Raw genomic sequence first — 26513 nt, forward strand, 5'->3', positions numbered from 1 at the left:
GGGAGAAAGAAGTGAGTGAGAAATGGTCAGAGGAGTATTCAAATTTGATCATTCCTCACAATTGCTCTCTCAAACCAAAGAGAAATAACAATGGTATGTCATTTAATGTATATGACTCAAACTGTGTAAAGTTATAATATTTCACTGGAATGCAAACATCTGTTAGTGATAAACATGCATTCAAACTTTGTGAATTTGTGGAAAGTTTATTTCGAAATACATTGCTCTTGTTTGTGCAATAGGTACGTTTGATTTTTGGTTTATGGATTCAAACACATCACAAATATGTAAAAGCGCTTTTTCAATTCAGAAATCTTCTACCCAGGGTCCAAACAATTTTATTCCATGCTCCAACTATTTTTATATTGTAAATATTATATATCAAGAATTGTTTCGTTATATTTCCGTTATTTTGTTCCACCCTCCCCTTTTTTTGCTGAATAAATGATTTTTCTTTTGACATTTATAACACACCAAATATGGTATTTTACTTGGGATACATCTCAACCTTCTCAATAACCTTTTACCGGGCATAATCCAGCATAATCCATCTTCAATCGATGCTCCCAGTCAGAATTCACATTTTCTGTCAAATGAGCCTTTTTTTTTAATCCATCCTTCCAATTTGTAACGGTTATATTGACTGGATTTCTTTCACATAGCTGTTGGCATGTCCCCCTGGCATGAAGTGTCTCGCTGTGCTTGCTGCATGACGATTGCTGCGCTCATGGGTCTTTTCATCCCCCCCATGGGTTTGCGCTGAAAAAAAAACGGTAATGTTGCAAGTGTTATTCTAGTTGCTACTGGACTGCATGTTTTTTTTTATTTTTGTTTTTGTACTTGCTTGTTCTTACAATGGTTTTTACAATGTCTTGTTTTTATATGTGTGGATGCTTGTGAACATGTTTTTCAGAATGCATTCACCCCTCTGACAGATGCCAAAACACGGAGCCATGTTGACGACGTAGGGCTTGTGCTGTCCTCCCTCCAGGCTAGTATATACCGGGGAGGCTACAGCCGCTTTGCTCCCTATTAGCAAGACTTCCCAACTGAAACACAACCTTCCAACTGGATAGGAAGAAAGCGTCTGTGTGTGTGTGTGTGTGTGTGTGTGTGTATGCGCGTGTGTGTATGCATGTGTGTGTGAATATTAAGAGAGACATTGCTGAGGCCTGGGTATTGCAATACATGCAACTTAAGCATCATTTCAGCATCTCCTAAGAGAGAGAAAAATATATGACTAAAATGACAGCTGATATTTTTCATCTTATACCTCAAGATATTTTGTGCTGTGTATTTTGATATTGTGGGGTTTTCATTTCGAAAGATTTAAACATAGTTTTCAGCTGTAGAAATTGTGTCCATGGTACTAATAGAGTCATTGTTAAGAGTTAAAGATTAGGACACAGATGAACTATTTATCTGATAGATATTATTGTATATAACAGCTATTATGATTTGTTTTTTTCCACACTTGCCAATGAAAAGCATGAGTCGCACAATCTTATGATTTTATTCCTGACAAATGACAGAAAAAGTACAATTTGGAGATTCAAGTTGTTCATGCTTTTCAAGCTTAATTGTCTGTTTAAAGGGACTATGCTTGTCAACAGCTATTTTTTTCTTCTTTCTGCATCCTTTTGCACTTACTCATTTTCACTGATGCATTTTTTACGCAGTTTGGAATCATGTCGAGGTTTTGAAAACATTGTCTTATAAATTGAGTTTTTGTGAACCGGATAGGGTCATTAAAAGCTGCATCGAGAAGCAACGGCTTGCTAATTATTTGAACTCCATCATCTGAAGATCATGACTTTCTTATCTCATTTGTTTTGAGGAAAAGCTATTTCCCACTGACCTCAACTTTACATTTCACTGTGCAGTTTTATTATGGTCATTGTAGTAAATGTCTTGTTGTTTGTATTATTTATTTGATTCTCTTAAATTATTTGAATAATTTGTAAGTTGTTTTGCAGTGACTTAGTCATGATCCAAAATTTGGATTGGAATGTGAATGTTAAGTTATAAGCAATGCCAGCAAGATTCAGAAGTGAGCCAGAAGGTTTTCAGATTGTAGCTTTACTGACTAAATAATGTGGTTTCATCTGCCACGGCCTCCAAAGTACATATTTGTTCATTCAATGATTATTCTGTAAGCTAAAAAAAAAAGTAAGATAATTAAATTGGATGTGACTGAGAGGTAAAGTCAGAATACTCCTGATAAATTTCGACATAATCATAAATTGAGCAATTTGCTGCAGCTAATCCTTTTTTGTCTTGAGTAGCGATGGTTATTAGAATGTAGATTTTTTTTTTTTTTTAATAGGAACTTCCAATTGATTGGTATATTTGATCATTTTTTTATATTGCTGGAGAAAATTCAAGTATATATTTTGCAGTGTATTTTATCTTTTTTAAGTGTTCATTTGGTTTTGCTTTTTTTTTCCCAGTAAATAAAAAAAATATGAGGGATAAGAAGTTATAATCAAACAATGTATGATATTTGAATTGTGCAGTAAAGATATTATCTTATATGAAATACATCATGGTATAATGTTTTAGATTTAGCCAATTAGATCGGTTGTTAGGGCAAGCTAGCTCCTTTTCTATCAAGTCACGTTCCGATTTCTAGCAAGTCTTTACAAATAATGACATTGTAGTTCTACAGTATATACGCTCATTTGTTTACGTTGTCAAATGTACCATTTTGCACATGTAAGGTGTAATTTCCACATAAATCTGAGACATATCAGTGCTGTAGGTGTAAATTTTCCTCCTTTTTTATTCCGTTGATTTTGCTCTTTATGTTATTCTTAATGTGACATAGCTTACTTTTATAGACTATCAATCTCTTTGGAAACATAACTGTTTGAATATTATATACAATTATATACATATTTAAAAAAAAAAACAGTAAATCATTTGTGAACAAGCTAATTAATGATGTACATAGAAGTTGATGGAATCAATCTGTAGTGCTTCTGAATGACACTACTTGGGGAAAAGAGACTTTGGATGGTGCAAGCCAATCCTTGCACCACATTCTGTTTACAAGTGTTCCCAATTAGTGGTGTTGTTACACACATATCTTCCCTTTTGTATCTATCACAAATTCGAATCCTCAGATGCACCGAATTAAAGGCAGCGAATTGAAAAGCGTCACGGCACTTTGGCTCTGCTGGTTGAAATGTTGCGAATGACGATGAGACGGGATGACTTGAAGGTCTTCACTATGCTGAATGTCTGATTCTGTAACTACTTTATCTAAAGTGCTGCTTCCAGTAGGTGTTGTGGTTCAAAACGAGGCTTCCTGCACTGTCATTGTATGTGCATGTACTATGGTTCTTCCACTTGTCAATAACCATCAATAAAGTTTTTTTTTCTCAAATGTTTATGTTTGAGTGCCGTGTTGCACATACGAAGCAGTATTTTAGCTAATTTATTTCATGTGGAGGACCAATACTGAATAAAAGTGAAAATATATACTTGTATAGAAAAACTATGTTAGGCTTCCCTGGGATGTATTTTATTTCTCTAGAGGGGTAAAATAATGCCCTCATTTAATGAGTCTGGAAGGATTTTAATCTTTTTTAGTTACATAAAATAACTCTCAGAATTATTTATGTCTTTTTATCATTTAGACTATATATGATTCAACTATCTTAAATGCACCAAGGTGAAAGCACACTTTGAGTCAGTATGTCTGGCCTTGCTTTCAATTTAATTAAATACATGAATTACACTCAATCTGAATGGTGAAATTAGAAAAAAAAAATTACCTCGTAATTAGGCTGAAAGATAAGCAATATAAATATTTAAATTTGATGAAGGGGTCACATTAGACAAGTTAATTATGTCTGACTAGCTAAGAAACAGGCCATCAATAATGCATGGCAGGTCACATGGCAGAGAGACAAACTGTACATTTTTAAACTTGACGGCTCTTTACTCTGATTGTTATAGATTATATAGATTGATTATTATAGATATATATATAATTGACTTTTTCCTCTTGTTGAAAGGTTGATTTTTTTTTTTAATTCATTTTATTTCCAGTTGGGTTGCAGACCTGTCTGTGCAGGGGTTTTTCTAATTCGTTGGTTTTATGCACCATCTTGTGGTCATATGACTACATCACAAGAGTGATGCATTTCATCGGTCTGACAGCCAAACTGTATCAAAATTAATAGCATGAGATAATCAGACATTGACACAACCAAATAAATAAAAACTAATAGCATTATACATTTTGCAAATCCATATGTGCTGTACTCAGGCTGCAAAGCAATGGCTGGAAATATAATTTACAGACTGGCAAATTATTGTGGTTATTTTAATAAGGTTATTTCAATATGGAGGCTGTGCTATAACAACATATCTTACTGATTTTAGATTTTTGCATAGCTTTGGCTATGAAATATGTAGTTATGAATGCACATCGAAATGTTTTCATTGACGTTGAAGGATTTCTACTCAACCAGCAGGGGGCAGGATTGATCAACTTTTCTTACCATAAGTGATGATACTGAATCCACAGACACAAGACATCATGTTGACATTTTTAGCCATACAACTACAAGAAATAAATGTACATCAAAGTCAAATAAGAGATTTATTCAATTCAGATTAAGGTACAGTACACTACAACTCTGTTGAAGGCTCAGCAAATTATGTGATTTGTGCTTTTTTTTTTTTTTTTTTTTTAACATTGAAGTGTCTCTTCTGGTGGTATTTTGCAAACAGAAACAGCCAAGTCGTAACCACAGTTGACCTTGATAAGAAGCATAATGTTGTCCTTTGGCCAACCAGTTCTAGCCTGGATCTTTATTACACTTTAAATTGAATCTTTCCTTATGTTGAGAACAATCTTACTACTGTTATTTCAATGTAAACTCTCCAAGAAAATGTGAACAAGTTGATTAAATGAATGTGGTACAGACTTTTAAGAATTTAAAATCAGTTTTTTTTAAATCCATTTTAGAACCAAAAGTCATTGTGTTCTTTTTTTTAATTTTTTTATTAACTAATTGGCCAACATAGTGCCTCATCCATTTTAACTTCCCCCCGTCTCTGTTTCCTTCTCAGTATGCAAAGGTGAACAATTTTGCCATTTTAGTCACATTATAATACCATGCAACAACCACATAGGGACACTCTGGTACATGTGAACAGTTCAGATACACAGAGACATCGAAATGACAGCAGGGATACACAGGAAGCATTCGGTAAAAAAATTAGACTAACATTAATCCCAAGTTAAAAAAAAGTTTTTCCTGTTCGATGACATCCAGAGATGAGCAATTTTAAAATAGCAAACACTCCCTCGCCCAAAAAACGTCCGTACATTATTATACAGTCTCCGAATGTTTGAATGCTACTGTATGTCTTTTAACGGAAGCAAGGAAGGGTTTTGTTCGGACTGTCAGTAAGATTTATCAAATAGCTATATCGATGGTCCACAAAAAAACAAAGCCGCCTATTGTGAATTGTTTCCCATTAAATGCTGAGAACAAGGATGACTCCACATTTTCAGGCTGCTTATTTCTTTTTCAGATAAGAGGTTTTGTATTGTGGCCAATTGCATCTTGTGCTTGTCCCACATGCCCTAACGGTTCATGTAACGTGCCATGTGACTGCTTTTAATAGTTACCTGTGTAACAGCACACTTTCACCCCACTTGAAGACATCATAACAAAATAACCACTGTGTTATTTACACCTGCAATTAACACTTTCAATAAACCCATCTCCAAAAGTTCTTGATTGCCAACTGGGATATTTTCCACTTTAGAAAAGTTTGAAAAGGCTTGATTTCTCATTGTCATTCAGACTTTCAGAAGCTTTCTTCTTTTTTTTTCCTCCAGAATTCCTTCAGTCCTTTCTTTCTGTGATTTGTTAATCATCCTTATCGGTTAGACTCTGTTTTGAGATCCTGCAAGAAATAAAATGAACATTGTTATAGAAATTTTATAACATTTTGCCAAATATCATCACGGGTACAGTACATTGCTATTTATAGAAAGCGTTGTAAAATGGGGAGATTTGGCGGGAAATGAATTCAAAAGAAAAATACAGCATAGACTGATGTTGTCTTCTCTATTGTGGTAGTTTGATGCTAAAAAAAAGAAAACAGCAAGTATTCACCAGGGCTTGTAAGCAAAATTGCATAAAGACTGCAATTTCCCCAGGCACTGGCTTTATGCCAGCAGAAAATAGAGCTGAACATCAGTTGCACTGAGACCAAAGAGTTCTCCTGGTAGACTTTCTCCTGAATGTAAACATGTTTATTTTTCTGCCGGTGAATTCCAAGCGCTCCCCGTTAAATTTAAGAGGACGTTTCTCTCCCCCTCTTTTCTGAGCAACTTGCTTCCAGAATAACATTCTTCATGAAATGATGATGTAAACTGATGTTTGATACACCAAGGATTTTTTCGTTCCATTGCAAACTCTTAAAAATCCTCAATTTGTATTGATTCGTTTTCTGTGAGGTTGCATTTTTCTTTGTTAGAACATGATTGAATTTCCGCATCTTAGTAGAAAGAAAACAAACTGTGTAAACATATCATCAAACTAATTAAATGAAAATTAATTGATGCAATTTGTATCCATTTGTGACAGTTTTGGTGCTTCATGATCACTCTGTGATTTCTTTGTGGCTTTTATACACAATTACAAACCCATTTTAAGAGGCGCATGAATTATTTCCAGATTTCCACTTCAGGGCTCGCTTTAATTATATTTAATGAAAACAAAATAGAAGCACTGTATAAATTAGAATGTACTGGATGTTCTAACACATGTTCCTCAAAAAGCCCAAAGTGCTGTTTTCATTGCACAGCTCAGTGAGTTATTAGCCATATCTGTATTTTTCAGTTGTATGACTAACCAGTCATTTTTCCATTGGCAGTGGCAATAAAACAGAGCCATAATTAGGTCACGGCTGTAACATGTCATTTACCTGTTAGAGTGGTTCAGGGTAGGCCTGATATCTCATGTCAGGTATGTAAGACTCGTGGAGGTCAGGGTCTAACGGCAAAGTGTCCAGAGGCAGGTCAGTATAGCCGTAGGGAGGGTAGGGGCCATCTAACTCTAAAAAGGGGAACAGAGAGAGAGAGACGGGCATATGTTTTCCAGCAGAAATGACTCGAAATGAATTCTGACGAGCTCATGTTTTTAACCCGTTCGAAATGTTTGTCAAAAGTTGCAAAGAGTCTAAAAATAACTTTTTGACAGCCCACAAGTAGGGCACATTGCTACAACACCAAAGGGCTGTTGCTAGACACATAACATGGCTCTCTCTCAAATCCAGCTTGTCTTGCACAAAGAGGTGAATCTCTGCACAACTTGACGGAAGGCACAGAGGATTGTCTTTCTGCATTGTTCTAGCATTGATGTCTGTCAGATTTTCAGCAGAAGCCCGGTTTGAAATTGTCACTCACCATCAGCCAAGTATGTGGGCTCCAAGGGAACTGTGTGGGCCTTGAGGGGAAACAAAATGATTTGATTTACACATTTGAGTTGATCCAAATATTGCTGTGTATAGTGATTGTCCCGATTTGAGAAAGGATTCGCAAACATCTGTCGATGAATATTTTAGATGATGACACCGACTTGGGAAATTTCCAAATGGCACCTCGCGAACTTTACTTTTCAAATAATGTCAAGTTTGCATCATCCTAAAATATTGTAATTCTCACCATTTCCCAGGCAGCAGGGTCATGTTTGAAGAGCGAGTGTGTGAGCTCCACTGACACTCTTTTCCTGTAGTCTGAGCTTTTATCCTCTGAAATTCGAAAGAGCACTGCTGCAGCGTAGGTGGCTGTGGAGAGATATCAAAGTTTATAGGAACCCAAATGGAAACTCGAGTTAACCTTGCAGAAGAAAGCTTCTCTAAGAACTTTAATATTGCAAGAATAATCACAGTTTTGTCACTTTGTTCATATAATAATAACAAAAATAATAAAAATAAGGCATTTAAACTCGTGAAATAATTGGAATTATTTGAAGTTGATATTTTAGATTTAAGATTTTCTTTCGTCTGATCTTTATTTATCATTATTACTATATTGTGATATTATCAACAATGTTGGCAAATGACTGCAATACATTTGTATCGAATACTGCACTGCTAACAAATTCAGTCCAGGTTTTATTTCAAACTAATTGGTTCACGAAATGCAATAACAAGCTACTGTCAGAAAAAAAAAAAAAAAAAAAATTGTGGGTGTTGGTGTTTTTATACCATATCTAGACACAGTAATTGCCTCATTCTGTAATTCCCACATGCTGGTCGCTGCTTTGCAAGGTGCCAACCAGCTTATCAAAAGTAATTAACTGAACCATGTTTTGTTTACAAAAACATCCTTTGGGGAGCTGCAGATTAAATCAGTGAATTTTCAATCTACACTTGTCACTGAAAACTGCACGGCCAATATAGCGAGGTGGCTAATTGGTTGCCATACTAACATACCTGAATCATGTCAAATGTTTGTACATTGACATCACTGCCTCTTTCAAACTAAGCTTTACTTGGAAACCTAATTTGAAACCCTAATACTGCTTTGAAACGCTTCTTTTAAACCCAAACAGTACCGTGTCATGAAAATGAAGTTGGCCTCATTTTTTAGAAAGCCGAAAATAGGGCCCTATATTATTTGCTGTCATTCGTTCATCCCATGAAGTGTGACTTGTTGGAAAGTTGGCCTGTATCCAGTTGTAAAACTTGTGAATTTGAGTTTCGTGTGTGTAGAAAAAAAAAAAAAAAGGACATACCGATTCCCTCGTTGTTGGAGTGCAGTAATTCCATGAGTGGTGCTGATGCGCCCTCTGCATCGATGAGTTCCGCTGACTGTTTATCCAGCGCCAATTCACACAAAACTCCCGCAGCTACTCGTTTCACATTCTCCACATACGAGTACAGCAGCTGAATATACGACACACATATTTGGCACTTTGGAATGATTCTTCGAATGACTTCTCCTTTTTTGGACTAAGAAGAGGAGCACAGCTTTTTACATGTTATCTTTCCTTTAATGTTTCTTTCTGCTTAGCTCTCAACTGCTCTACTCTCAGCCAACTAACTTGATTTGGAGCTGTCTTGAGAATCATCCCAACCGCCTGCTGGTTGTTTGTTTTTGTTTTTTTGCAAAAATCTAACTGTGGAATCTGTCATGGAATTTACAGGAGCCGTTAACATGCTGAATGAGCTTCGGTGGCTCTACAACACTACTTCCATCCATCCATCCATCCATCCATCCATCCATCCATCCATCCATCCATCCACCCATGTTGGAGCCTTCCCTCCATTTCTCCGGTCACACGTCCCCTCACTAAGAGACTTCCAGTGAGTAGCGCAAATTTCACACCCGCTTTCCGTAGGCGTTGTTTCTGCCCCCATAACCGTGTGTGGCTATTAGCACTGGTGTTAGTGAATTAGACGTCGTTTATTAATGGCAGAGAGGTGAGCAATTTCGCTGCCAATGATCTCATTAAAATACACGCAAATAGCACCAGCGCATTAAAACGCATTCTGCCCTCTGTTTGCTCCATTTTAACCAGTTAGCACATGTGCAGTGACAATCATTTTATTTCAATTCAGTTATTTTTTCCCATTTCCATTCATAAATATAGTTTGGTTTTGAAAACAGTACAGGGCTTAGATTTAACTTGTTGACATCTACTTGAGTAAATCCAATCTTATTCCATTGCCTTGCTGATATTTATTCACCACCATGTCTGTTCCATTTTCAAACTTCACATCCATTGCAATCTAAAGAAAGTCCACTGCTTGTAATCATATTAAACTTAATCCTAATGATATTCAAGGAATCAAGAAGAAAGCATTATCCCCCCCTTGCAAGCAGCAGATGTGGCCGTTTATGAAATAAATAATGGACTTCCTTCCTTCCTATCTGTATTTTATGAATTTCAGTGTGTTCTTAGTCCTGAATTGTGTACCTGCACAAATAGCGGTATGGTCTGCATGCTGGCAATCTCTCCTCTGTTAATCGGATCTCTGGCCAGAATGTGAAGTGCTCCCGTGCAACCCTCCACAATCTCCTCCATACGAACACCATCCTATTCAAATATTCGGAAAAGGAGAATGCAGTAGATCAAAGACAGAAAAGAACTTGGTAATCCACCATAATATTGCTTGCTATATAGCTTGTCGTGTGTATGTGCCTATGTGTGTGGGGGGGGGATTTCCATACCTGATATGTCTGCTGAGAAGAGGAGGCATGCCTCTGTGTGTCCTGGTGAGCTTTTAAAAGCAGGTTTACCAATCGTGGAATAGTCCCCGCATCCCTCAAAGGTGCTTGATTGACAGGGCACAGCGCAAGGTTCCGGATGAGGCCAACAGTAGCCTGGATGAATTAGCCAAGTCAGATCAGACGTAGTTAACATCGTAAATAGCCACAAAGAAATATAACAATCCAAACAGATCATAAAAATAAAAGCATAAAAAAAAATGTAATTCCAAAGTACTATCAATCAATTGTCATATAAATAAAAACATAAAAAAATAAAATGTAATTCCAAAGTACTAGTACAACAGGCAAGAGAAGAGGCAAACACAAGATATTTCTTAGTGCAAATGTCACCTTGCAGACTATCACTTCACTTTTACAGGTACCTTATCTCCATTTCCTACTGTAGGCCTGTAATAATGCAGTGTTCTTTTTCTCACCTTTATAACAGGCCAGTAGTGTGGCTGTCCCAGCAGCTTGACCACAGCGGGGACACCATAGTGCAGCCGCACGGCATTCTGGGCCAGCTCAGCATCATGGTGGCGTGACGTGAGGTGACGCAAGGCGCAAACTGCGGGCTCTGCAACATCTTCCTTTTCACCAGCACGCAGTACAGCATGGATCAGTGCCTCCACCCCGCCAAACTGAGTGACTAGAGTCTGAAATGAAGCAAGTTTATTTTTATTTTTTTAACGAAGCGGTATTTTTCTGACCCTGGTATAACTTGTTGTGCGCCTAATTAAAAAATGTAATTCAAACTGGTAGAAAAAAATGAACACATCAAAATGACATAGATCACCGTTGTCAAACTCGAGGCCCAGGGGCCAGATACGGTCCGCCACATCATTTAATGTGGCCCGCCAAGACAAATTGTGCATCAAATTCGTGCGTCATTAGAAGAATTGCAAATTGTCTTCACTTTAAATATCTTTTTTTTTTAATATTTGACCAGTTTTTACTCGTCTGATTTGAAAACGAGTTATTTGTCAGTTTGTTTTGTAGCTTTTACTGGATATAATATGAGGTGCTCATACATTGATTTGGGTTGACAGTCATAATGGCCCTCCGAAAGAAGCTATGACTACAATGCGGCCCGCCAAAACAACGAGTTTGACACCCCTGCCGTAGATTAACATTAAACTGAGTTATTTGATAACATTCACACAAAAACATGTTGACATCATCTATCGTTTTCTTCATTTCCATGGCTACCTTGTTGCGAGAGTTGTTACAAGTGAGGTTGGACAAGATGCCTGTTGCGCAGGTCAGCATGTTGACATCATCACAACCCAGCTGGGTGACTAATATCTGCAGCAGACCATCTAAACCTTCCTAGAGAGGGAGAGTGCACAGTGCACAATATCGTTTCTGCAGCAATGGCGTTGAAAGCATAGAGGTTCAGCCATACATACTTGCTTGGTTGCAGCATCCGAAAGGTTGCGAAGCGTCCATAGACAGTTCTGAATCAGACGCTGACTCGACCCTGTCAGATGCTGACCCAAAGCTTGCATACCCCCTGCAGGCAGAAGTAAATCGAGATTGGCACCACACTGTCTTCATCACCTGTTGTTATTCCACTAGACTGTTTAGTTCTTTATTTGTACCAGCTTCTACTATGGCGGGCTTGTTGCTGGGACACACAGACAGTACTTTGAGTACCCGACTGGTAGTCCATAGCAGCTTCTCATAGTTGTAGTTCCTCATGATGAACACCAGACCCTCTGGGCCGCCATTGGCGAGTATGATTAGCTGTGAAAAGCCGTAAGTAAGTAGATAAGTAATTACTTAGCACTGCTTCAAGTTCCACACCGAACCGCATTCACCTTGCTCTCTTGTTGCCGTAAGACAGGAGCTGGAGACAATCTGTGGTAATGGCAAGGAACTTGGGGTTGCTCTTTTTCAGTAAGGGCACCATCCGTTGAAGACCATCAGCAAGACGCACTGCCATCTTGGCTCCCTCTTGGTGCAACAGAAGGTTGTGAAGGGTGGTTATGGCGTAAAATAAAACTGTCTCCACAGGTGAACTGTAAAAAAAATGACAGGATGGCAATATAAATGTTAATAAAGATTTTATTTCAGATTATATGACTGTCTTTGAAATAATGTCTCCATCTGCTACCAGTGAGTTTTGCAATAGCTTTTAAAGCATCATTATGATGTGGAAGTGATTAAGCGTCAAGTAGTTTGAGATCAGGAAAACACACAAGCTACTATTTTGCAAATCTTCCCAGATAATTGACAAAAGAATTGAGGACCCAACGAGACGTGAACTCTGATCAATGGATTCAAAGTCCAGAGTGCTAACTAGTGTTTGCTCCTGAGTGAATGATTCGTTCAAAAGAACGAATCTTTTCAGTGAACGAGAGTCAACGAGGGCTAGGACTAGGGTTAGGGCTTGGACTAGTGTTAGGGCTAGGGTTAGGCCTGTCACATCAGAGTGAGGGACTGTAGGCCATATTCAAGTCCGGAGGGATATCAGCACTTGTCCGGATGCTGAGGTACAATCATTTGATCTGGATCACTAAACATTCATGTTGACTAGCATACATACCACTGATCTTTTTGTTCCCCCAAAATTCATGGATATTTTTCTCCTGGGCGAGAAATAGTAGCTTGTGAGCTGCCCCATGAAATCATATGCCGCACCCACCCAAAAGGTTCCGTGGTGTAATGGTTAGCACTCTGGACTTTGAATCCAGTGATCTGAGTTCAAGTCTCAGCGGAACTTCAACCATTTTGTCATCTGGGGAAAAAGTTGCAAAAATGATCGCTTGTGAGCTAACCTATGAAACCGTATGCCTCCTTAAACCTAAGGGTTCAATGGTGTAATGGTTGTCAACGTGGACTATGATTCCAGTGATCTGAGTTCAAGTCTCGGTGGGACCATTTAGCACTTTGAGATTCGTTTATGAAAAGTGCTTTATAAATGAAATTTATTATTATGATTATTATTACCTCAGAATGTTGTCGGTTATCTGTGAAAAATTTGTGAACTGATCGCTTGTGTTCTGCGCAATGACACCGTATGCCTAACAGTACCTGGAAGTGAGGGCTCCATAGTGTAATGGTTAGCACTCTGGACTTTAAATCCACTGATCCGAGTTCAAGTCTCAGTGGACCCTCAACTGTTATGGCATTTACCTATTCTTATCTATACTAGTCACTTGTGAGCTTTTCCATTAAACCATATATGTACCTCCTATGGCAAGCAAGCCAGGGTTCCATAGTGTAGTGGTTAGCTCTCTGGACTCTCAACCTGGTGACCTGAGTTCAAATCCCAGTTGCACCCAAAAACTTTTATCCCGGAAAAATTTGCAACATAGTTGCCCTAACCCTAAAGCCTAGGGTTGGGTTTGGGGTTAGGGTTAGGGTAACCAGTCCCAAGCCCAACCCTAGGCTTTAGGGAGGAATATGGTACCCGAGCAATTCCGTTTTTCAATTCAAAATTTTCCAGGATAAAATTTTGGGCGCCACCGGGATTTGAACTCGGGTCGCAAGTGCAGAGAACTAACCACTACACTATGGAACCCTGGCTTGTTTGGCATGGAAGGTACTTATATAGTTTAATGGAAAAGCTCACAAGAGTAGTATAGATAAGAATAGGTAAATGCCAAAGTAGTTGAGGGTCCACTGAGACTTGAACTCGGATCAGTGGATTTAAAGTCCAGAGGGCTAAACATTACACTATAGAACCCTCACTTCCAGTTGCTGTTAAGCATACGGTGTCATGGCGCAGAACACAAATTTTTCACATACCCGACAACATTCTGAGGTAATAATAATAATAATAAATTTTATTTGTAAAGCACTTCTCATAAAAGAATCTCAACGTGCTAAAAGGTCCCACCGAGACTTGAACTCGGATCACTGGATTCAGAGTCCAGGGTGATAACCATTACACCATGGAACCTCAGGCTTAAAGTGGCATATGGTTTTATGGGGCAGCTCACAAGTGATCATTTTGCAAATTTTACCCCAGATGACAAAATGGTTGAGGCTTCGCTGAGACTTGAACTCAGATCACTGGATTCAAAGTCCAGAGTGCTAACCATTACACCACGGAACCTTTTGGTTGGGTCAGGCATATGGGTTCATGGGGCAGCTCACAAGCTACTATTGCAAATCCAGGAGAAAAATATCCATGAATTTTTGGGGAAAAAAAGATCAGTGGTAGTAATGCTAGACTCAAACATGAATGTTTAGTAATCCAGATCAAATGATTGTTCCTCAGCATCTGGACAAGTGCTTGTATCCCTCCGGACTTGAATATGGCCTGCAGTCCATCACTCTTATATGACAGGCCTAACCCTAGCCCTAACCCTAACACTAGCCCTAACACTAGCCCTAACCCTAGCCCAAGCCTTAACCGTAGTCCTTGCCCTAGCCCCAGGCCCAACCCTAGCTCTAACCACAACCCTAACCCTAACCCCTAACCACAACCCTAACCCTAACCCCTAACCACAACCCCAACCCTAACCCCTAACCACAACCCTAACCCTAACCCTAACCCCTAACCACAACCCTAACCCTAACCCCTAACCACAACCCTAACCCCTAACCACAACCCTAACCCCAACCCCTAACCACAACCCTAACCCCTAACCACAACCCTAACCCTAACCCTAACCCTAAACCCTAACCCCAACCCCAACCCCAACCCCAACCCCAACCCTAACCCTAACCCCTAACCACAACCCTAACCCTAACCCTAACCCCTAACCACAACCCTAACCCTAACCCCTAACCACAACCCTAACCCCTAACCACAACCCTAACCCTAACCCCTAACCACAACCCTAACCCTAACCCCTAACCACAACCCTAACCCTAACCCCAACCCCCAACCCCAACCCTAACCCCTAACCACAACCCTAACCCCAACCCTAACCCCTAACCACAACCCTAACCCCAACCCCTAACCACAACCCTAACCCCTAACCACAACCCTAACCCTAACCCTAACCCTAACCCTAAACCCTAACCCCAACCCCAACCCCCAACCCTAACCCCTAACCACAACCCTAACCCTAACCCCAACCCCAACCCCAACCCTAACCCCTAACCACAACCCTAACCCTAACCCCTAACCACAACCCTAACCCTAACCCTAACCCCAACCCCAACCCCAACCCTAACCCCTAACCACAACCCTAACCCTAACCCTAACCCTAACCCTAACCCCTAACCACAACCCTAACCCTAACCCCAACCCTAACCCTAAACCCTAACCCTAACCCTAACCCCAACCCTAACCACCCAACCCCTAACCACAACCCTAACCCTAACCCTAACCCTAACCCTAACCACAACCCTAACCCCAACCCGAACCCTATCCCCTAACCCTAACCCTATTTGTAAAGCACTTCTCATAAAAGAATCTCAACGTGCTAAAAGGTCCCACCAAGACTTCAACTCGGATTACTGGATTCAGAGTCCAGGGTGATAACCATTACACCATGGAACCTCATGCTTAAGGTGGCATATGGTTTCATGGGGCAGCTCACAAATGATTATTTTGCAAATTTTACCCCAGATGACAAAATGGTTGAGGTTCCGCTGAGACTTGAACTCAGATCACTGGATTCAAAGTCCAGAGTGCTAACCATTACACCACGGAACCTTTTGGTTTGGTGAGGTATATCAGCATCCAGACAAGTGATTGTATCCCTCCGGACTTTATAAACCACTTCTCATAAAAGAATCTCAACGTGCTAAAAGGTCCCACCGAGACTTGAACTCGGATCACTGGATTCAGAGTCCAGGGTGATAACCATTACACCATGGAACCTCAGGCTTAAAGTGGCATATGGTTTTATGGGGCAGCTCACAAGTGATCATTTTGCAAATTTTACCCCAGATGACAAAATGGTTGAGGCTTCGCTGAGACTTGAACTCAGATCACTGGATTCAAAGTCCAGAGTGCTAACCATTACACCACGGAACCTTTTGGTTGGGTCAGGCATATGGGTTCATGGGGCAGCTCACAAGCTACTATTGCAAATCCAGGAGAAAAATATCCATGAATTTTTGGGGAAAAAAAGATCAGTGGTATTAATGCTAGACTCAAACATGAATGTTTAGTAATCCAGATCAAATGATTGTTCCTCAGCATCTGGACAAGTGCTTGTATCCCTCCGGACTTGAATATGGCCTGCAGTCCATCACTCTTATATGACAGGCCTAACCCTAGCCCTAACCCTAACACTAGCCCTAACACTAGCCCTAACCCTAGCCCAAGCCTTAACCGTAGTCCTTGCCCTAGCCCCAGGCCCAACCCTAGCTCTAACCACAACCCTAACCCTAACCCCTAACCACAACCCTAACCCTAACCCTAACCACAACCCCAACCCTAACCCTAACCACAACCCTAACCCTAACCCTAAACCCTAACCACAACCCTAACCCTAACCACAACCCTAACCCTAACCCTAACCCTAACCCTAACCCTAACCCCTAACCACAACCCTAACCCCAACCCCTAACCACAACCCTAACCCTAACCACAACCCTAACCCTAACCCTAAACCCTAACCCCAACCCCAACCCCAACCCTAACCCTAACCCCTAACCACAACCCTAACCCTAACCCTAACCCCTAACCACAACCCTAACCCTAACCCCTAACCACAACCCTAACCCCCAACCCTAACCCCTAACCACAACCCTAACCCTAACCCTAACCCTAACCCCTAACCACAACCCTAACCCTAACCCTAACCCCTAACCACAACCCTAACCCTAACCCCAACCCCAACCCCAACCCCAACCCTAACCCCTAACCACAACCCTAACCCCAACCCTAACCCCTAACCACAACCCTAACCCCAACCCCTAACCACAACCCTAACCCCTAACCACAACCCTAACCCTAACCCTAACCCTAACCCTAAACCCTAACCCCAACCCCAACCCCAACCCCAACCCCAACCCTAACCCCTAACCACAACCCTAACCCCAACCCTAACCCCTAACCACAACCCTAACCCTAACCCCTAACCACAACCCTAACCCTAACCCTAACCCTAACCCCAACCCCAACCCCTAACCACAACCCTAACCCTAACCCTAACCCTAACCCCTAACCACAACCCTAACCCTAACCCTAACCCTAACCCTAACCCCAACCCTAACCCTAAACCCTAACCCTAACCCTAACCCTAACCCCAACCCTAACCACCCAACCCCTAACCACAACCCTAACCCTAACCCTAACCCTAACCACAACCCTAACCCGAACCCGAACCCTATCCCCTAACCCTAACCCTATTTGTAAAGCACTTCTCATAAAAGAATCTCAACGTGCTAAAAGGTCCCACCAAGACTTCAACTCGGATTACTGGATTCAGAGTCCAGGGTGATAACCATTACACCATGGAACCTCATGCTTAAGGTGGCATATGGTTTCATGGGGCAGCTCACAAATGATTATTTTGCAAATTTTACCCCAGATGACAAAATGGTTGAGGTTCCGCTGAGACTTGAACTCAGATCACTGGATTCAAAGTCCAGAGTGCTAACCATTACACCACGGAACCTTTTGGTTTGGTGAGGTATATCAGCATCCAGACAAGTGATTGTATCCCTCCGGACTTTATAAACCACTTCTCATAAAAGAATCTCAACGTGCTAAAAGGTCCCACCGAGACTTGAACTCGGATCACTGGATTCAGAGTCCAGGGTGATAACCATTACACCATGGAACCTCACGTTTAAGGTGGCATATGGTTTCATGGGGCAGCTCACAAGTGATTATTTTGCAAATTTTACCCCAGATGACAAAATGGTTGAGGTTCCGCTGAGACTTGAACTCAGATCACTGGATTCAAAGTCCAGAGTGCTAACCATTACACCACGCAACCTTTTGGTTTAGTGAGGTCTATCAGCATCTGGACAAGTGCTTGTATCCCTCCGGACTAAAGCACTTCTCATAAAAGAATCTAACCGTGCTAAAAGGTCCCACCGAGACTTGAACTCGGATCACTGGATTCAGAGTCCAGGGTGATAACCATTACACCATGGAACTTCATGCTTAAGGTGGCATATGGTTTCATGGGGCAGCTCACAAGTGATTATTTTACAAATTTTACCCCAGATGACAAAATGGTTGAGGTTCCACTGAGACTTGAACTCAGATCACTGGATTCAAAGTCCAGAGTGCTAACCATTACACCACGGAACCTTTTGGTTTGGTGAGGTATATCAGCATCTGGACAAGTGCTTGTATCCCTCCGGACTTCGTAAAGCACTTCTCATAAAATAATCTAACCGTGCTAACAGGTCCCACCGAGACTTGAACTCGGATCACTGGATTCAGAGTCCAGGGTGATAACCATTACACCATGGAACCTCATGCTTAAGGCGGCATATGGTTTCATGGGGCAGCTCACAAGTGATTATTTTACAAATTTTACCCCAGATGACAAAATGGTTGAGGTTCCACTGAGACTTGAACTCAGATCACTGGATTCAAAGTCCAGAGTGCTAACCATTACACCACGGAACCTTTTGGTTTGGTGAGGTATATCAGCATCTGGACAAGTGCTTGTATCCCTCCGGACTAGAACTCATAAAATAATCTAACCGTGCTAAAAGGTCCCACTGAGACTTGAACTCGGATCACTGGATTCAGAGTCCAGGGTGATAACCATTACACCATGGAACTTCATGCTTAAGGTGGCATATGGTTTCATGGGGCAGCTCACAAGTGATTATTTTACAAATTTTACCCCAGATGACAAATGGTTGAGGTTCCACTGAGACTTGAACTCAGATCACTGGATTCAAAGTCCAGAGTGCTAACCATTACACCACGGAACCTTTTGGTTTGGTGAGGTATATCAGCATCTGGACAAGTGCTTGTATCCCTCCGGACTTCGTAAAGCACTTCTCATAAAATAATCTAACCGTGCTAACAGGTCCCACCGAGACTTGAACTCGGATCACTGGATTCAGAGTCCAGGGTGATAACCATTACACCATGGAACCTCATGCTTAAGGCGGCATATGGTTTCATGGGGCAGCTCACAAGTGATTATTTTACAAATTTTACCCCAGATGACAAAATGGTTGAGGTTCCACTGAGACTTGAACTCAGATCACTGGATTCAAAGTCCAGAGTGCTAACCATTACACCACGGAACCTTTTGGTTTGGTGAGGTATATCAGCATCTGGACAAGTGCTTGTATCCCTCCGGACTAGAACTCATAAAATAATCTAACCGTGCTAAAAGGTCCCACCGAGACTTGAACTCGGATCACTGGATTCAGAGTCCAGGGTGATAACCATTACACCATGGAACCTCAGGCTTAAGGTGGCATATGGTTTCATGGGGCAGCTCACAAGTGATTATTTTGCAAATTTTACCCCAGATGACAAAATGGTGGAGGTTCCGCTGAGACTTGAACTCAGATCACTGGATTCAAAGTCCAGAGTGCTAACCATTACACCACGGAACCTTTTGGTTTAGTGGGGTATATCAGCATCTGGACAAGTGCTTGTATCCCTCCGGACTAAAGCACTTCTCATAAAAGAATCTAACCGTGCTAAAAGGTCCCACCGAGACTTGAACTCGGATCACTGGATTCAGAGTCCAGGGTGATAACCATTACACCATGGAACCTCAGGCTTAAGGTGGCATATGGTTTCATGGGGCAGCTCACAAGTGATCATTTTGCAAATTTTACCCCAGATGACAAAATGGCTGAGGTTCCGCTGAGACTTGAACTCAGATCACTGGATTCAAAGTCCAGAGTGCGAACCATTACACCACGGAACCTTTTGGTTTAGTGAGGTATATAAGCATCTGGACAAGTGCTTCTATCCCTCCGGACTTTGTAAAGCACTTCTCATAAACGAATCTAACCGTGCTAAAAGGTCCCACCGAGACTTGAACTCGGATCACTGGATTCAGAGTCCAGGGTGATAACCATTACACCATGGAACCTCACGTTTAAGGTGGCATATGGTTTGATGGGGCAGCTCACAAGTGATTCTTTTGCAGATTTTACCCCAGATGACAAAATGGTTGAGGTTCCGCTGAGACTTGAACTCAGATCACTGGATTCAAAGTCCAGAGTGCTAACCATTACACCACGGAACCTTTTGGTTTGGTGAGGTATATCAGCATCTGGACAAGTGGTTGTATCCCTCCGGACTACAGCACTTCTCATAAAAGAATCTAACCGTGCTAAAAGGTCCCACCGAGACTTGAACTCGGATCACTGGATTCAGAGTCCAGGGTGATAACCATTACACCATGGAACCTCACGTTTAAGGTGGCATATGGTTTCATGGGGCAGCTCACTAGTGATTATTTTGCAGATTTTACCCCAGATGACAAAATGGCTGAGGTTCCGCTGAGACTTGAACTCAGATCACTGGATTCAAAGTCCAGAGTGCTAACCATTACACCACGGAACCTTTTGGTTTAGTGAGGTATATCAGCATCTGGACAAGTGCTTGTATCCCTCCGGACTCTAAAGCACTTCTCATAAAAGAATCTAACCGTGCTAAAAGGTCCCACCGAGACTTGAACTCGGATCACTGGATTCAGAGTCCAGGGTGATAACCATTACACCATGGAACCTCACGTTTAAGGTGGCATATGGTTTGATGGGGCATCTCACAAGTGATTCTTTTGCAGATTTTACCCCAGATGACAAAATGGTTGAGGTTCCGCTGAGACTTGAACTCAGATCACTGGATTCAAAGTCCAGAGTGCTAACCATTACACCACGGAACCTTTTGGTTTGGTGAGGTAGATCAGCATCTGGACAAGTGCTTGTATCCCTCCGGACTTTGAAAAGCACTTCTCATAAAAGAATCTAACCGTGCTTAAAGGTCCCACCGAGACTTGAACTCGGATCACTGGATTCAGAGTCCAGGGTGATAACCATTACACCATGGAACCTCAGGCTTAAGGTGGCATATGGTTTCATGGGGCAGCGCACAAGTGATTATTTTGCTAATTTTACCCCAGATGACAAAATGGTTGAGGTTCCGCTGAGACTTGAACTCAGATCACTGGATTCAAAGTCCAGAGTGCTAACCATTACACCACGGAACCTTTTGGTTTGGTGAGGTATATCAGCATCTGGACAAGTGGTTGTATCCCTCCGGACTACAGCACTTCTCATAAAAGAATCTAACCGTGCTAAAAGGTCCCACCGAGACTTGAACTCGGATCACTGGATTCAGAGTCCAGGGTGATAACCATTACACCATGGAACCTCACGTTTAAGGTGGTATATGGTTTCATGGGTCAGCTCACAAGTGATTATTTTGCAAATTTTAACCCAGATGACAAAATGGTTGAGGTTCCGCTGAGACTTGAACTCAGATCACTGGATTCAAAGTCCAGAGTGCTAACCATTACACCACGGAACCTTTTGGTTTAGTGAGGTATATCAGCATCTGGACAAGTGCTTGTATCCCTCCGGACTCTAAAGCACTTCTCATAAAATAATCTAACCGTGCTAAAAGGTCCCACCGAGACTTGAACTCGGATCACTGGATTCAGAGTCCAGGGTGATAACCATTACACCATGGAACCTCATGCTTAAGGTGGCATATGGTTTCATGGGGCAGCTCACAAGTGATCATTTTGCAAATTTCACCCCAGATGACCAAATAGTTGCGGCTCCGCTGAGATTTGAACTCACATCACTGGATTAAAAGTCCAGAGTGCTAACCATTACACCACGGAACCCTTTGTTTGGTGAGGTATATGGTTTCATGGGGCAGCTCACAAGCTACTATTTCGCAAATCCAGGAGAAAAATATCCATGAATTGTTGGAGGGGAAAAAAGATCAGTGGTATATATGCTAGACTCAAACATGAATGTTTAGTAATCTAGATCAAGTGATTGTACCTCAGCATCCGGACAAGTGCTGGTATCCCTCCGGACTTGAATATGGCCTGCAGTCCCTCACTCTGATGTGACAGGCTGTGGAGGATGCTTGCAGTGCAACGAGCTGTCTCCATGTCAACTGCCGTTGTCATGGCACGAACCACGGCTCCTACCATGGTCGGAGATTGCACCAGCACCCGGCGACTTGCCTCTTTACGAGTCAGCTGGTTAACAATCATGGCTGCCTTGTTTACCACTACCTAGTAAACAGCGCAAGATTGTGTATAAGGGTATAAGGAAAAGTAGAGGTTCAGTTCAAAGGCTTAATGAAGACACTAACATAATGGCTTCAAATATATGCAAAGGTGAGAGAACATGTCAATATTCTAATTCTACAAAAAAACAAGGTGTTACAATAGGGTAAATTAATGCATGATATATATATATAGTCATAAATATTTGCAAAGACAATGCAACATGAAGTACCGGATCATCATCTGCAAGGAGCTTAGTGAGCTCCGGAACTGCTCTTGTGGCCAGCTCGGCGTCATCCTGGTAATTTATCAGGTGAACTATGGCTGTCTTTAGTAACTGCGAAGGCTCGGCTAGTCTTTGCACATTACTCTGTTGGCTGGGATCTGCTTGGACAGGTATGGCTGCCTCTCCTTCCACCAGTGTCTCTGGAAACATGGCTGCCCTGACACGCTGGGCTCGGGTTAATGAGTACTGAGCATCTAAATCTGTGGAGGGAAATTGAAACAGAGACAGAATGAACTTATATTTTCCATCAGTGAGGGAAACGGCCTAAATTGAAAAAGGCTTTTACATTTTGTGAGACTAACAATGACACACGAGAATGACATATACTTAAACAAATGAGGAACAGTTTCCCAACAAGCAGGACTTGTTAAATGACTTCAAAGCACAAAATGGATTTTAGATGCAGTATTTTTAAAAATAAATAAATGAAGAACTTGACAGTAGGGTGCAATTTGACTCAATGGAAGTGTGAGATTAACTAACCTAACTAACTTAAATTCCATTTATCAGTGGACACGTCCCAGGGGCAACAGCTCAAGCAGAGAAGCACAGACTTCTCTCTCCAATTACGTATGTTATGGTGTCGGGCAGATCAATACTGAAATATCAATACTTACAGCCTTTGCCAGTACTGGAATGGAGAGCGAACAATAATGACCAAAGAAACTATTTACTAATTACTGAGGCAATGGGACTTAATTTAAATAACAGATGTTTTGGATCTTGTTGGTCTAACAGTCATCTGAGGCGCTTTTAAAATAACCAAGAAAAAGATTCAAGGTTAGCTTGTGAATGTCTCATGAGCTGTGATTTGAAGGAAAAAGTGCTTGATTATAAAAAATATTAATCACAATTAATATTAATTTTAAGGGCTTGGCGTGTGTGTGAACTACATCATATGGAACTCAGGGGAGTCGCTTTAGTTCATGACGAATCGAAATTTCAGCGTGAAGCCGGACTAACAGACCTGAAAATGAACAGCGCGCCTATAAGATATGACGATCAATTGCTTTCAGTGCAAGCTTGTTCAGGTGTGAAACTACAATCATTCCAAAGTAGTGATACAAAGGGCATTTCAGACAACACACTAAACAAGAAGACAACAATTGAATTTTTCTATTTGCACTTTGGCTCAACTTGGGCCATCAAATTCGGTAAGTTTCATACAAATATTGATAGCTTTAAGCAAGTCTGGGGCAGGTATGTATTTAATGAATGAGAGAATTGGTGTTTATTATTTTACCAAATGCCAAAGGGATCACAAATTTATAATAATAATAATCCTAATAATAATAAAATAATTAAAATAATATTAATAATATGTGGCACGATGATGCACTGGTTAGCACGGCCGCCTCACAGTTCAGAGGGTGCGGGTTCGATAAAAAATTCCAATAAGTAAAAGACCGAACGATGTGATTGGAAACTTGGCCATCATTGCCGATCAAAGCTGGCATGTGATTGATTTCCACTCAAATCCCCAATCACACTCATTTCTTAACAGCACAAGCAGGCTGAAAAATGGACGGATTAATGGACACTAAATTGAAATAAAATAGGGCTCACCTTCTTGTTCACCAGCTGCTCCTGTTTCAGTGCTGGTTATTGCCGGTGCAGTAGTAGTACTAGTTGTACTAGTTGTGTACTTCTTACTGCCACTGCACCCAGTACTGCTATCATCATCCCGCACTGTGGTGGCTGCTGATTGGATGCCAGAGTCTGAAGCATAGTAGGTCTGCTGCCACTCAGCCACTTTCACCACACTGTCTGCCTCATTCACTGAAAGAAAAAAAAATAAAATGCTGTTTTTATTGTTCACCTCCTTCAATATGTTTTGCTGTTATCACTCTGAAATCTCTCTTATTGGATGATGTCAATCAACCTCAAGGTAGAAAATCATTCACAAACACTTAACGTCTTTAATCTTCTCCTGCTGGCCTTTAGGTCAGGACACAGCTGACAGTCTAAAGGTAATAAATCATATTTGATATGAACTAGATAACAGAGAATTTTGTGCTGCTCTTTTGTGGGTTTGGCATTGGATTTAGTTAATCATTCAATTCATTTTGCAAGATTTAATTTTAAGATGGTCTTTGCATCTCAGCGTCTGTATTTTTTCTTTTTGACTGGTTAATAGGAACTGGCCATAAAGCACCTGGCAGGGTGGTCGATTTGCTGGCATCCGGATTGTGTGTCCTACCCGCTATAATTGCCTCTCTGCAAGGGTTGCCTCAGTGCTCATGGCACCAGTGCGCTGCTTGATATCTGTGCGTGGCAGACGGACCTTGCAGGTGAGGCCAAGATCGAGTTGGAGCCATCTGATGTTGAAAGCCTCAAGGCAATGTATGTGACCGTAGTTGGATGTCCAGGCTTCTGTTCCATTAATAAGGTTTCTTAATAAAAAGACATTTTTCATATTTCCCTCCCTCTCATGAAGCCCAATATGAGAAATGACTCTTCAGAAATGTGTCTCACAAATGCTGAGGGGGGGCAATTGTACGCATAGCACATATGCAAGAATATCAAATATGTTTTTCTCACTTAACTCCACTTTATTTCGTATCCTGACAAACAGCCCTCCAAAGTCACGTTTTAGTTACTTCAACGATATCATCATTTTGCTATTCTGTGCTCCAGATTGCAAGCATCATGTGTGAGTGTACAAGTAAAAATTTGATGTTGTCATATTACTGCAAGTGGCCCAGTCTGGCAGGAAGCTATTTAGCGAGCAGCTTAATTCTACTGAGGCCGGTCGTATCAGACAGCCATGATTAGACACTCTGGTGAAATCAGGCTGTGCTGAACAGATTGAGCGAGGCAGAAACACAGAAAAAAAAAAAAACATATAAACATGACAGAAAACAGCAGGCTGATTCGACACGTTTGATCGTATGAAAAAGCAATCAGGCAACCGATGTAATTATGAATTGATTAGAATATCCAAATGAATTACACACTTGAAGAAACAATGGCGCGTATTTGCATAAAAAAAAAAAGATTCCTGGTAGTATAAAAATAGCTCAAGATGATTGTGATAAGCAATGGATTTTTTCCACATAATTAGAAACCCCACTCATCTTAATTTCGGCTAATTTAGCCTAAGACCAATTAAGCCTTGTGTTACATCATCAAAGCTAGGATTGCAAGTGATGAAATGATTAAAGGAAAGATCATGTCTGGAAAACCATGAAGGATACTTACTTTGCATGGACATCATCTCCGTCCACTTCTACTTTCACTGACCTCTGACCTGCTAGAAAACACATCAATTCAATCTTAACAAACAGGCAAACATAGTATTTCCGAGAACTTTTTTACCAGGACTCGACTCAACACACTTTAGCACTTGAAAGTCCCTATGGATAAGCTATTTCAAGTCACTCAACAACTTGGTCACTCAGTTCCTCAACGCCTTCTCATCAACACAGCAAACTCCTTCATTGTACTGTGTGGCCTCTTGAGAAGATTGTCTGGAGTGGTGCAAATTACTTTGCAGCTCCATTTATGCGTCTGTACATGCAAGCCCCAACCTAATTAAACATGAACAGATGGGGGGTTTTAAATGTCATGGAAATGATGCTCGCAATTTCCCCTCACTGGTGTTAAAGCACCAGTCCCATTGGTTGACGATCAGAAGATTCATCAAAAACATTTTAGGGTTAAAGTAGGTCAGGTTAGAAATGACAAAGCTATCCACAGAAGATGTGCCTTAACCCACCTTTGCTCTTTATTTCCCCCATGCATTCATTCACATCATAAGCAAAGCACCTGACGTCCTCAACAAGTCACTCACTGCTCCAGTGTCACTATTTACCTGTGATTAATAAGTTAATAACATCAGCCTAGGGAACTAGTAGGGAAGATGATGACTCACAAA

The 26513-nt window shown here is 41.1% G+C and overlaps 2 protein-coding genes and 32 non-coding genes across 42 annotated transcripts in view; 2 read left to right on the plus strand and 32 right to left on the minus strand.

Annotated features, from left to right (window-relative positions):
* The window catches only part of rbfox1 (RNA binding fox-1 homolog 1), a 69021-nt gene extending 65629 nt beyond the window's left edge, over positions 1-3392 (plus strand). For 4 of the 9 annotated variants that reach the window (XM_037256377.1, XM_037256375.1, XM_037256374.1 and 1 more), the window contains one exon: positions 914-3392. In XM_037256377.1, coding sequence (XP_037112272.1) covers positions 914-1036 — 123 coding nt within the window. In that variant the 3' untranslated portion in view covers positions 1037-3392. Of the gene's footprint in view, positions 1-662; positions 795-913 lie in introns of those variants that run through there. The other 5 variants (XM_037256381.1, XM_037256383.1, XM_037256378.1 and 2 more) reach the window with 5 other exon arrangements.
* A 1206-nt stretch (positions 3393-4598) lies between these two features.
* The window catches only part of LOC119125800 (junction plakoglobin-like), a 32023-nt gene continuing 10108 nt past the window's right edge, over positions 4599-26513 (minus strand). Inside the window, 16 exon segments of the mRNA XM_037256655.1 lie at positions 4599-5931; positions 6958-7088; positions 7439-7478; positions 7697-7818; positions 8772-8922; positions 9957-10076; positions 10211-10363; positions 10687-10905; positions 11459-11578; positions 11659-11762; positions 11851-11995; positions 12054-12270; positions 22118-22356; positions 22583-22836; positions 24203-24415; positions 25838-25886. Coding sequence (XP_037112550.1) covers positions 6961-7088; positions 7439-7478; positions 7697-7818; positions 8772-8922; positions 9957-10076; positions 10211-10363; positions 10687-10905; positions 11459-11578; positions 11659-11762; positions 11851-11995; positions 12054-12270; positions 22118-22356; positions 22583-22836; positions 24203-24415; positions 25838-25853 — 2241 coding nt within the window. The 5' untranslated portion in view covers positions 25854-25886 and the 3' untranslated portion in view covers positions 4599-5931; positions 6958-6960.
* trnaq-uug lies at positions 12903-12974 on the plus strand. Its single transcript has one exon. It is a non-coding gene; the product is annotated as a tRNA-Gln (tRNA).
* On the minus strand, positions 14085-14156 carry trnaq-cug. Its single transcript has one exon. It is a non-coding gene; the product is annotated as a tRNA-Gln (tRNA).
* On the minus strand, positions 14241-14312 carry trnaq-uug. The gene has a single exon. It is a non-coding gene; the product is annotated as a tRNA-Gln (tRNA).
* On the minus strand, positions 15795-15866 carry trnaq-uug. Its single transcript has one exon. It is a non-coding gene; the product is annotated as a tRNA-Gln (tRNA).
* On the minus strand, positions 15963-16034 carry trnaq-cug. The gene has a single exon. It is a non-coding gene; the product is annotated as a tRNA-Gln (tRNA).
* On the minus strand, positions 16119-16190 carry trnaq-uug. Its single transcript has one exon. It is a non-coding gene; the product is annotated as a tRNA-Gln (tRNA).
* Positions 17710-17781, minus strand: trnaq-uug. The gene has a single exon. It is a non-coding gene; the product is annotated as a tRNA-Gln (tRNA).
* trnaq-cug lies at positions 17878-17949 on the minus strand. The gene has a single exon. It is a non-coding gene; the product is annotated as a tRNA-Gln (tRNA).
* trnaq-uug lies at positions 18034-18105 on the minus strand. Its single transcript has one exon. It is a non-coding gene; the product is annotated as a tRNA-Gln (tRNA).
* trnaq-cug lies at positions 18198-18269 on the minus strand. Its single transcript has one exon. It is a non-coding gene; the product is annotated as a tRNA-Gln (tRNA).
* On the minus strand, positions 18354-18425 carry trnaq-uug. The gene has a single exon. It is a non-coding gene; the product is annotated as a tRNA-Gln (tRNA).
* On the minus strand, positions 18522-18593 carry trnaq-cug. The gene has a single exon. It is a non-coding gene; the product is annotated as a tRNA-Gln (tRNA).
* trnaq-uug lies at positions 18678-18749 on the minus strand. The gene has a single exon. It is a non-coding gene; the product is annotated as a tRNA-Gln (tRNA).
* trnaq-uug lies at positions 18992-19063 on the minus strand. Its single transcript has one exon. It is a non-coding gene; the product is annotated as a tRNA-Gln (tRNA).
* Positions 19160-19231, minus strand: trnaq-cug. The gene has a single exon. It is a non-coding gene; the product is annotated as a tRNA-Gln (tRNA).
* Positions 19316-19387, minus strand: trnaq-uug. The gene has a single exon. It is a non-coding gene; the product is annotated as a tRNA-Gln (tRNA).
* Positions 19475-19546, minus strand: trnaq-cug. Its single transcript has one exon. It is a non-coding gene; the product is annotated as a tRNA-Gln (tRNA).
* On the minus strand, positions 19631-19702 carry trnaq-uug. Its single transcript has one exon. It is a non-coding gene; the product is annotated as a tRNA-Gln (tRNA).
* On the minus strand, positions 19795-19866 carry trnaq-cug. The gene has a single exon. It is a non-coding gene; the product is annotated as a tRNA-Gln (tRNA).
* Positions 19951-20022, minus strand: trnaq-uug. The gene has a single exon. It is a non-coding gene; the product is annotated as a tRNA-Gln (tRNA).
* Positions 20119-20190, minus strand: trnaq-cug. The gene has a single exon. It is a non-coding gene; the product is annotated as a tRNA-Gln (tRNA).
* On the minus strand, positions 20275-20346 carry trnaq-uug. Its single transcript has one exon. It is a non-coding gene; the product is annotated as a tRNA-Gln (tRNA).
* On the minus strand, positions 20439-20510 carry trnaq-cug. The gene has a single exon. It is a non-coding gene; the product is annotated as a tRNA-Gln (tRNA).
* Positions 20595-20666, minus strand: trnaq-uug. Its single transcript has one exon. It is a non-coding gene; the product is annotated as a tRNA-Gln (tRNA).
* trnaq-cug lies at positions 20761-20832 on the minus strand. The gene has a single exon. It is a non-coding gene; the product is annotated as a tRNA-Gln (tRNA).
* On the minus strand, positions 20917-20988 carry trnaq-uug. The gene has a single exon. It is a non-coding gene; the product is annotated as a tRNA-Gln (tRNA).
* Positions 21085-21156, minus strand: trnaq-cug. Its single transcript has one exon. It is a non-coding gene; the product is annotated as a tRNA-Gln (tRNA).
* trnaq-uug lies at positions 21241-21312 on the minus strand. Its single transcript has one exon. It is a non-coding gene; the product is annotated as a tRNA-Gln (tRNA).
* Positions 21405-21476, minus strand: trnaq-cug. The gene has a single exon. It is a non-coding gene; the product is annotated as a tRNA-Gln (tRNA).
* trnaq-uug lies at positions 21561-21632 on the minus strand. Its single transcript has one exon. It is a non-coding gene; the product is annotated as a tRNA-Gln (tRNA).
* Positions 21727-21798, minus strand: trnaq-cug. Its single transcript has one exon. It is a non-coding gene; the product is annotated as a tRNA-Gln (tRNA).
* On the minus strand, positions 21883-21954 carry trnak-uuu. The gene has a single exon. It is a non-coding gene; the product is annotated as a tRNA-Lys (tRNA).

The sequence above is a fragment of the Syngnathus acus genome, chromosome 8 (genome assembly GCF_901709675.1).
Source record: "Syngnathus acus chromosome 8, fSynAcu1.2, whole genome shotgun sequence".
Taxonomy (NCBI): domain Eukaryota; kingdom Metazoa; phylum Chordata; class Actinopteri; order Syngnathiformes; family Syngnathidae; genus Syngnathus; species Syngnathus acus.